The 11007-nt window shown below is 38.8% G+C and overlaps 1 protein-coding gene across 1 annotated transcript in view; it reads right to left on the bottom strand.

Annotated features, from left to right (window-relative positions):
• The window catches only part of LOC105993341 (phospholipid-transporting ATPase FetA-like), a 72030-nt gene that overhangs the window by 32806 nt on the left and 28217 nt on the right, over window positions 1-11007 (bottom strand). Inside the window, exons 10-14 of the mRNA XM_013026575.1 lie at window positions 10646-10728; window positions 9788-9946; window positions 6771-6859; window positions 5181-5377; window positions 1601-1809 (exon numbers count right to left, since the gene is read on the bottom strand). Coding sequence (XP_012882029.1) covers window positions 1601-1809; window positions 5181-5377; window positions 6771-6859; window positions 9788-9946; window positions 10646-10728 — 737 coding nt within the window. The remainder of the gene's footprint in view (window positions 1-1600; window positions 1810-5180; window positions 5378-6770; window positions 6860-9787; window positions 9947-10645; window positions 10729-11007) is intronic.

The following is an 11007-nucleotide window of genomic DNA, read 5'->3' as shown; positions in this document are numbered from 1 at the left end:
GAGGGGGGAGGGGGAAGATGGGAAGGGATGAGAAGGGGAAACAAAGGAGGAGGCAACAATGCTTGATAAGAAATGTACTCATTACCTTGCCCATATAATTTTAACCCCTCTGTATGGTATTTTCACAATAATAATAATAATACAGTAAAAAAGAAAACATTAGCGTACTCTAGTTTTTGTCCCAGCTTAAAATGTTAAATTATTTTTGCTTCTGTCTTTTGAGACAAAGTCTTGCTATAGATGATTCTACTGCCACCACTTTCCAAGCACTGGAATTACATCTGGACACCATTGTGCTCAGCTTACATTTTCAGTTTTTTTAAATTGAGGTATGATTCATATTTCATATAATTAACTGTTTTTAAGTGTACAATTTGAGGGTATTCAGTGAATTTACAGTGTTGAGCTGCTACTGCTTCTCTCTATTTGTATCACTTAGAACATCCTCTGTTCCTCTGCTAGCTTGTATACCAGCCATGAATACTCACACAGGACTTTAACTCTGTCTCAAAAACAAGACTATACTTAGGACCTAAGACAAAATGAGGGATTGAGCCTAAGAGATACTGATCAAGCTTTGATTGCCCTGTGAAGGCTTCTTTTACTGCTATATATTGCTCTACTGCAGAAACAGAGATTAGAAGCTTCAGTATTGTGCTGTTCCATCTGAGTTACATTTTATTTATGCTTAAATTTCTCCTCCTCCTCCTCCTTCTTCTTCTTCCTCCTCCTCCTCCTCTTCTTCTTCTTCCTCCTCCTCCTCCTCCTCTTCCTCCTCCTCCTTCTCACTCTCCTTCTCCTCCTTTTTCTTCTTCTTCCTCCTCCTCCTCCTCCTCCTCCTCCCTCCTTCCTTTTCCTCCCTCCTCCTTCTCCTTAGTCTTTTGTGTATGTGTGTGCTGATCCTAGGGTTTGAACTCAGGGTATAGGCACTGTCTCGGATCTTTTATGTTCAAGACTAGCATTCTACCACTTGAGCTCCATTTCTGGCTTTTTTGTTGCTAATTATAGATAAAAGTCTCATGGACTTTCCTGAGAGAGCTGGATTTGATTTATGATCCTCAGATCTCAACCTCTTGAGTAGCTAGGATTACAGGCATGAGCTGCCAGCACCTGGCTAATTTTAATTTTTAATTAACAAATAATATATATATGGGCACAATGGTGCTTTCATATATGTGTATATTTTAAAATAATTTCATTTTAAATGATTATAATTAATTACTATATCTATCACTTCACATACCTTTTATTTTGTAGTAGGAACATTTTAGCAATTTTGAAATATACAACATATTGTTAGCTATGGTCACTATGCTCTATAATAGGTAACAAACTGTATTCTTGCTACACTGAAAATTTCTACCCTTTTAGCAATATCCATCTGATTTAATAAGATAATGATATGAGTGTATTTATTTGTCCTCAAACATGGGGAACTCCTTGAGGACAAAATGTATGTTAATTGCTTAGTTACTAAAAGGCTTATAAGATTATAAAGTAAATGTAAATTTCAGAGGCTTATAGTTTATAGTTTACTCTTGAAAGCAATCCATGGATAGAATTTCTTTAGGACTCAGGGAATACAAGAAGACATGCATACCGTAGCGTTTCCCATTGATAGAACACTTGCTGAAAATCATGATGTTCTGAGTCAGGGTCCCTGTTTTGTCAGAGAACACATATTGGACTTGTCCAAGCCCATCATTAAGGGTGGTAGTACGAGCCTGTGCTGGGGTGTTCTTTGGTGCATAAAACATCTTCCGGTCCCAGTTGATATAATAACTGTTGCCTAGTCTTATTATTTCAATACTAAGGATAAAGCAAGAAAAAAAGGGTCCTGGTCAGAGCAGGACAATCAAAAACAATATCTCAGTTACCTTTTCTTTGGTGTTGGTCCTCAGTCTTCAACTCAGGGCCTGGGTATTGTACTTGAGTTTTTATACTCAAGGATAGCACTCTACCACTAGAGCCACAGCTCCACTTCATGGGCTTTACTGCTTGGGCTGGCTTTGATTGTGATCCTCAGAGCTCAGCCTCCTGAGTAGCTAAGATTACACTGGCACCAGGCTTCAGTTTCCTTCTTACAGATTCTGATGAAAAATGCCTTAAATGGAAAGCACTCAACTTCTCTACTCCCCACAGCCATATCTGAGAACTGTCCTTGCTACGGATCCTGCTAAACCATCTCCCTTCCCCTTTTCCTTGAACAAATGCCTTGGGGATCTTGAAAAGGAGTCTGAGACCAAGACCATGTCTGATGCTGATACCCATGATGAACATAGATGTGGCTGAAAACTTGAAACTCCTCAGTCAAAATAACATTGTTCACCCACTCCACCTCTAGCTCACCCCACTTCCATATGCTCCCTTCACGCTTTCTACCTAATATTTATAAAGAGCCGTAGTTGTAAAAGGGGATGCTACATTTCCCCTTCAGCCTGGCTAAAGACTTGGTTGCCCTCCCAAGGCTTCACTCCTGAATAAAGCATTTTGGTCTGTTACTTTCTGCTCTTTCCTTATTCTGATACCCTTATAACTCAGTTTCCTTACAGGTTCCATGTAGGTAAGGACAATTGAAAATCAGAGCATCTTCCCTGGGAATGTAAGCTTCCCGAACAATCTTGACAGACCCAGAAGCTAGCTCATCAAATCTCCAACCTTGACCATTAACTCAAGGCTTTTATACCACCTGGACCCACATAGACCTGATTAACTTACCTGAGATATTCCCTCCTTCCACTCTTTGTTTGTTCTTTAAAAAATGTGTTTAGGAAAAGTCATAATCTTGCTGGGTGTTGGTGGCTCACACTTGTAATACTAGCCACTTAGGAGGCTGAGATCTGAGGATTGCAGTTTGAAGCCAGTCCAAGTAGAAAAGTCCCCATAAGTCTCTTATCTCCAATTAATCACTCAAAAACTGGAAGTGGAGTTGTGGCTTAAAGTGGCAGAGTGCTAGCCCTGAGTAAAAGAGCTTAGGGACAGCTCAAGTCCCACAACCAACAAAAAAGTCACTCTTAATTTCTAGAGTAACAGTTAATAGAATAATAGTAAAAGTTGACTTGTAAGCAGCTATGTTGGCCTAATTAAAGGTTTATCATCATTGTCCCATGGGGGAGACATTTGTCATACCCAACTTTCTTTGTTTCAGGAAGAAGAAAGAAGGTATAAAATGGAAATAGCTTTATGGGGTGAACCTCTGATAAATTTCAGATAGTGCCAATCTACCTGTGGTGTGTCTCCTCCCCTAGCAGCTTCCTTTTTATATGATTTTCCCCAGTGCCTTTGCCACACTCCTCTGCAGCAAATAGAATGCATCATAGATTCTTTTTTTGCATCATAGATTCTTTATAGCCAACAAGTATTTCATACTTCAGTGAAGACTTTTTAACTGTATTGTTTTTGTCTTTTGATTTTGGTACTTGGGATCCAAACTAGGATATTGCACTTGCTAGGCAAGTGCTTTGCCATTGAGCTACATCCCAGACCTTTAGTGAAGATTTTTAAGGGACCTCTTTCCTGTCATTGTTCTTAGTGTGTATCATTCTGGTTTTGGTTTTTGTTTTGCTGATCCCAGGGCTTGAACTTTGGGCCTGGGCACTGTCCCTGAGCTTCTTTTTGCTCAAGACTAGTAGTGCTCTACCACTTGAGTCTATAATCCTAGCTATTCAGGAGGCTGAAATCTGAGGATCATGGTTCAAAGCTAGACTACTCTGTAAAACTCTTATCTCCAACTAACTACCAGAAAAAGCCAGAAGTGGAGAGCTGTGGCTTAAGTGTAGAGTGCTAACCTTGAGCACGCCCATGGACAACATCCAGGCCTTGAGTTCAAGCCCCAGACCCACACCAAAACAACAACAACAATAACCAGTGTGTTAGGAAGATAAAAGGGGCCAAGGAAATATTTCTCTTTGGTGACTTAAGAAACAGTATTTACTATAAGGCCAACTTTACCTATTTCAAATTTTGTCCAAGGTACTTGTGAAAAGTGGGAGGAAACACACTTACTAAAAAGTCCAACTTTTAGGAGCTAAACTTAGGCCATAAAAACATCTACTTAGAATTTACCAGCTTATTTCTTTAGAAAAACTCATTTTGAGTTTTGATTGACACACAGATGAATGTTTAGAACCAATCCATCTCATTGCCAAGAAGAGGCTTAAGTAGCACCAAATTTGTCTTTTTTCTAATTATATGCTATAATTATGTACACTATATGCTCTTTAAATCTTTACTTTATGCAGGCTTGGTGCACAAAACACTCTAAAAAATATCTAGAGCTAGGTACCAATGGCTCATGCCTGTAATTCTTGCTACTCAGAAGGCAAAGATTTGAGGATCATGGTTCAAAGCCAGCCCAGGCAGGAAAGTCCAATGAGACTCTTATCTTCAATTGACCACCAGAAAACTGGAAGTGGTATTGTGGCTCAATGGTAAAGCACTAGTCTTGAGCAAAAGAGCTCAGGTACAGGCCCTGAGTTCAAGCCACATGATTGACAAAAAACAAAAAATCCACACAGACTCTATCATAGAATTCTGGACATAGAAAGTATTTATGCAATCCCTCTCTCATTCTCTTTGTCTATGTATCTATGAATCTATGAATCTATCTATCTATCTATCTGGGGTGTGTGTGTGTGTGTGTGTGTGTGTGTGTGTGTGTGTGTGTGTGCATCAGTGAAAGTCCTGGGACTTGAACTCAGAGCCTGGATATTATCTTTGAGCTTTTTTTTTGCTTTTTTTGTTAGCAGTATACCAATTGAGCCACAGCTTGACTTCCAGCATTTTTGGCAGTTAATTGGAGTGAAGTATCCCAAGGACTTTCCTGCCTAGGTTGACTTTGAAATGTGATCCTCAGATCTCAGCCTCCGAATAGCTAGGGTTACAGTGTAAGCCATGGGCACCCAGCTCTAGATATTTCTTAGAGTGTTTTGTACATCAAGCCTGTGGAAAGTAAAGATTTAAAATGCATATAGTATAACTTTCTAAAAGTTCATACTCAAGGAAAGGGTGGCATTGTCCAAAAAAATATTCATTACCTGACTTATGAAATGGTAACCCCTCTGTACAACATGTTAGCAATAACAACAGTTATATTTTTAAAGTTCATACTTGGGAAATTAAATAGAAAATATGAAATCATGCTTCCCCCCTAATAATCCAATATGGTCAAAGAAACTTACCTGACATAGAGGGAAATGGGTACCATGGTGTTGAGAACAATGAAGTATGACCAAAAAATGAGTGTGGCAGACAGAAATGATGAAGAGACATAATCGTCCCATGGTAAAAAAATCTGGAAGTAGTAGCCTTTGTTGTATTGCCAAATGCCATGCCCAATTGCTAGGATACAACACATGGCACTTAACAACAGGAAGATCTAAGTAAAAAGCACAAACGAAAATTTAATTGAATGAACATTATGGTTCTACCATTTGGAGTCTTGCCTGTCAACAAGTTTCTCTCTCCTTGGAGGACACAGAGGTCATATAATTCAGAGATCTTGAACAGAGTATACAGAACAGAAGCAAAAGTCCAGCAGGAGCTTTTAAGGGAGTTTTTAAGGAGTTTTTAAAAGAGCTTTTAAGGAGTTTTAAGGGAAATAAGAGTAACTAAAATATTTGAAGTACTAAATGACTATAAAGAACTATGTTGGTCTTTACTTATATTATTTAATACTTATAATAATACCCCTTTTGTCTATTTAAAATTTATTTATTATTTTTTTCTCAGTCACAGGGCTTGAATGCAGGGCCTGGGCACTGTCCATGGTTTCAATGTTCATTTCTTAGCCAAAGAATCTGCTATTTTTCCAAATGAAGTTTCATAAAACAGCTATTTGTTAAGCTTTGCTACTTCAAGCAGGATGAAACTTAGAGCAAAACCCAAGTGATTTTTCCTATTTCCCCTGCAGCATAATTTGAAAATCATCAAGTTATTTTTTTATTTTATTTTTTACCAGTCCTGGGGCTTGAACTCTGGGCCTGGACACTGTCCCTGAGCTTCTTTGGCTCAAGGTCAGTGCTTTACCACTTGAGCCACAGTGCTACTTCCAACTTTTTCTGAGTAGTTTACTGGAGATAAGAGTCTCATGGACTTTGTTGCCTGGGCTGGCTTTGAGATCCTCAGATCTCAGCCTCCTGAGTAGCTAGGATTACAGATGTGAGCCACCAGCACCTGGCTGAAAATCATGAGTTTTAACAGTCCTCTATTAGTCCACATATGTTTTTTTTTTTTTTTTTTGGGTCCGGTCGTGGGGCCAGAACTCTGGGCCTGGGCGCTGTCCCTCAGCTCTTCAGTTCAAGGCTAGTGCTCTACCACTTGAGTCACAGCGCCACTTCCGGGTTTTTTCTTTTTGCTTATGTGGTGCTGAGGAATCGAACCCAGGGCCTCAGGCATGCAATGCAAGCGCTCTACCACTGAGCCAACTTCCCAGCCCCCCACATATGTTTTTTTAAGAGGTCATGAGCAAAACTGATTATGAGACTATAATGATATGTCTAAAGTGCTAAAAAAAAGAGTCCTTGATCTATTATGGCACCACTAATTAAAGTATAATATGTTATTAAAAAAGTATTATCACCCCTCACAGAAGAGATATCACCTAGATTCCCTTGTAAACTGAGTCTGTTATTTTCTGCTTCAAATCTTAGTCTGTGAAGTACTAAAACTTGACATTTTTCAAAAAAACAAATTCCAAGTTGAAAATACCAGCTATTAATAAGAAAGATGTCTATTTGTAAAGAAACAAAGAGAAGTGGTCTTTAACTTACCCAGATGACAAGAACATTCAAGAGATGGTCTATATATGTCCTTTTAAAGGTAGACTTTCCACTATTCTGCATTAATTTGGTGTCTGGCCCTAAGTAGAACAGGGAGACATCAGATCTTAGAATATCTAAGTATACTTAAAAGCCCTGAAATTGGATTGAAGTGCATCTTTATATGATCACTTATCTTTTAACTACTTTTGTAGTTCCAGGGGATAAAGCCAGTAACTCAGAAAGGAATATTCATTCATTTCTAAGGTTAAGCCCAACCATCCTGAACAAATGAAGTCCATTAATGCTGACTTCCCTCTTTGGAACTTCAGCCTTCATTTTCAAAGACGAGTTAAGTCAGAATTAACATCACAAATTTCTTTCTCCTTACTTGGTTTATTTAGCTTAGGGAAGGAATTTATTGACAAACAGATTTCTGCTTCCTTCTGAGGAAATCCACCGCTAAACAAGGCTATTTTTAAAGTTTCTAGATAGAAATGGCAGAATAAAAGAGGCAATGCCAATGATTTCTCCTAAATGGAAGCTGGTCGGCTGAGACATCCCTGGGGCTAAGGGATAGACATACCATGTTTCTCCATGACAGTAAGTAAGAAGGCTCTAATGGCCATTGGGACTGGAGTTGCAACTACTAACTGGAGATATAGCTGTAGACAAAGAATAGAAGAGCTTAAATAAACTGTAAGTGACAATTTCTCTGCATTTTTATCATCTGTTGTTCTGCCATACACTCTAATGAAGGAATTTCATGAATAGTACACATGGCAGGAGCTGGAACTTCCCCGGATATGTGGACAATCACTGAATACACAGTGTTTTTCTTTAGTCTGAAACATTCTTTGAAGGATCTGAAATAATAAGAAGCCTGGAAACTACAAGGGCCACAACTTTTAGGGTCCTTAGAAAGACTTACTGTTTTCTACCCCAGGTTTTAAGAAGGTGAAAACCACTGTAAAATTTGAGCCCATTAAGCAGGAAGAACAGCTCAAATCTACACTAAGTAGCTCAGGATGCTCTCGGCAATACTACTCAATGTGGGGCTTCCCAAAGCTGCCCTCTACTATGTAGCTACCACATTCTCAAGAGTTAAGGAAAGCTTGTGTAAGTTGCACCTCACTGTGTAAGTTGGAACCTCACTGTTATTGCTTTGGTTAAAAAAATCCTTAGGGTGAAAAATTAGTGGCCACTGTGTGTGTAGTAGCTGCTAAGTTATGGTGAAGAAAATAAGTCTACTTTACATCTTTTGAGTTCGAGAACGAGGCAGTTTAGGAGCTGAAACTTTAAGCTCACGAACTAATGAAAAAGGCCCCAGCAGGGCCTTCCTGAACTCCTCAGCTTTTCCTTAGGGTTCGAGTTCTCCCCCCCCAGCTTTTTTCCCATAGAAGTAAGGAGACTAGAAGCTCCAAATTTAAGAGCACATTCTCTAGAAGGGGAGCTCTGTGATCTGAATTGAGCAGTCTTCTATGCTAAATGTGTGTTATGATTTGGATCTTAAGTGTTTCTCTAAAGCTTGTGTGTAAAAGGTTTGGCCCCCATCCGATGATACTATTGGGGCATGGCTGAAACTTCAAGTGGTGATAGGGGCTGGATGGAAGTTAGGTAACTGGAGAAATGACCTTGAAGAATATATTGGGATCCCAAACATCTCTCTCTCTTCTGCTCCTCTCTTCTAAGCCACCATGATACAAGAACTTTGCTCCACCAGTCCCCCAAAGTGACAGTGCCAGCAATCATGGGTCCAAACTCCAGAAAATATGAGTCCAAATAATCGTTCCTCCTCTGAAACTGTTTATCTCAAGTATTTTGTTACAGGGACAGAAAAGTGACTAACAGTGTTGTCAGTGCACATTGTCAATGAGGACATAGAATAGTAGAGTGGAACTATATTTTCCTGAGACATATTATAACTCAAGAAAATCTCTTGTTCAGCATTATGAATCGTGTATCTAAACGACATCTCAGCCAGGCTCTGGTGGCTCATGCTTGTAATCCTAGCTATCGGGAAGCTGAGATCTGAGGGCAGGGGTCTGAAGCCAGCCAGGAAGAAAGGTCCATGAGATTTTTATCCCTAATCAACCAGCAAAAGCTAGAAGTAGAGCTGTAGCTCAAGTAGTAGGCACCAGTTTTGAATGAAAAAGCCAAGCAAGAGCATGACGCTCTGAGTTCAAGACCTTGTACCAATATGCACAAATAAAAATGGTCTGCTACTAATATAGCACTTACTTTCTAATATAAACTCTTCACATTATATTTTATATTCTTTTCAGCAATGAGCATGGTCTCTATTCTCTCCTCATTGAATTAATCCACATGTATATTCTTCTTTGTCACAGGCTAATTTTCTTGTGCTTTGTCTAGATTCATATCCTCTCCTGTGTCCAGTTATGTTTTGTTTATTTGTTTGTTTTATTGTCGGTCATGGGGCTTGAACTCTGGGCCTGGGTACTGTCCCTCAGATCTTCAGCTAAAGACTAGCGCTCTACCACAGTGCCACAGTGCCACTTCTGGATTTTTCTATTTATGTGGTGCTAAGAAATCGAACCCAGGGCCTCATACATGCGAGACAAGCACTCTTCTACTGAGCCACCTTCCCAGCCCTCCAGTAATGTTTGGAATGACTCATTAGTGGTGTTGGAATACAAGTCTTCTTCTAACAGAAGTGGAGCTGATGTACTTGAAACACTTTGTTTAGGAAATAGTGACTATTTTCTAAGATAATTTTTTCTTAAATATGTCATATAACTATCCATTTACCTTCCTAGGAATACAAGTCTTCTTCTAACAGAAGTGGAGCTGATGTACTTGAAACACTTTGTTTAGGAAATAGTGACTATTTTCTCTTAAATATGTCATATAACTATCCATTTCCCTTCCTACTTATCCTTAAGCCATAGTGTTCAGAGTATGAATATGAGTGTCATGTTCACATATTGAAAACTAATTACTCATAAGTTGGCCCAAAGTAGAATCTACCAGGTTGAAAATCTGGCTGTGGCTGCAGGGACACTTACCAGTATAAATTACCAAGCCACAGCACCAATCAGTATTCTTGATGACGCAGCCTCGGAGCAGCAGCTTGTCTTGGTCCAGGAAGTACTTTTCCCCCTTATAGGTTAGTATTCCTGAGAATTTATCCAACTTGTTATTGGGAGGCTCACATTTCACTTCTCCTGCAGAAAAATAAAGGAGCAAGAGGAATAGCTTTAAAACAGGATGGAAGATAGCTCAACAGAAAAGCAGTAAAAAAAAAAAATCCTGCTTCAAAATACACAAATTCCTTTCCTTTCCCTCAGATACTCCCTATTTCTCACCAGCTCCTTTCCTAAATGGAGACAAAGGTTTCTGGACATCAACAAAGAAATTTTGTATGTGATATGCATTACCCAAAGAGAGAAAAACCTATTATAACTTATGACCATCAGTACCTCCCAACAGTTGATCTCTGAAGAAACTATAAACTGATTAAAGAAAATACTGTATCCAAAACAAAAACATTTTATTTTTCCCGATTAGGAAATATTTCCTTTGTAAATATTGATGCCATGTTGAAAGTGACATAGAAAGTAAAATCTATTTACTTTTTAGAGAAAAGTGCTATTGACCTGGGATATCCTCTTAAGTGTTGTTTTGTATATGTACTCAAATGTATGTTTTCAAAACAGATTTATGTAAGACATCCTATGTGGTCTTTGATCATCTGTATTTTTCTCCTATTAATATGTTGGAAATGTCTTTACATGTCAATATATGCCAACATATATATTACTGTAATGTGTTGTATAGAATTTCCTGTTTGGATATACTGTATTTTATTTAGCCAGTCTTCTTGTGATAAAAGTTTGGGTAGACAAACCTATTTCCTAAGTTACCATCAAAGGCAGACAGTAGCTCCAGGTTATCTTTCATGTCACTGGTAACTGAGATGGCCTGCTTCACTTTCAGGTTGGTTTCACTAGAGTTAAAGACACAAGATCAAAAGAGTATAGGATATATATATACAACAGCAACAGAGGATAAGTTTTTCCTATTCATGGGGTTTTAGAAAATAGATATTGCCAACAGAGCTATGTATCTTGTAAAGCCATTGTTTCCTGGTCTTACGGACTAAGGAGGTAGCATAATTATGCCAGGATACTGAGTATGAATCCAATCATTCCCTCCTATCTCCCTCATACTCTACATACATCATCACAATTTTAACCAACTCAGGAGGTTTAGCTGGTCAGCTGCT

This window comes from Dipodomys ordii, unplaced genomic scaffold (genome assembly GCF_000151885.1).
Source record: "Dipodomys ordii isolate 6190 unplaced genomic scaffold, Dord_2.0 Scaffold95, whole genome shotgun sequence".
NCBI classification, from domain to species: Eukaryota; Metazoa; Chordata; class Mammalia; order Rodentia; family Heteromyidae; genus Dipodomys; species Dipodomys ordii.
The sequence above is the reverse complement of the archived record's forward strand: the minus strand, read 5'-3'. Positions and strand labels throughout refer to the sequence as shown.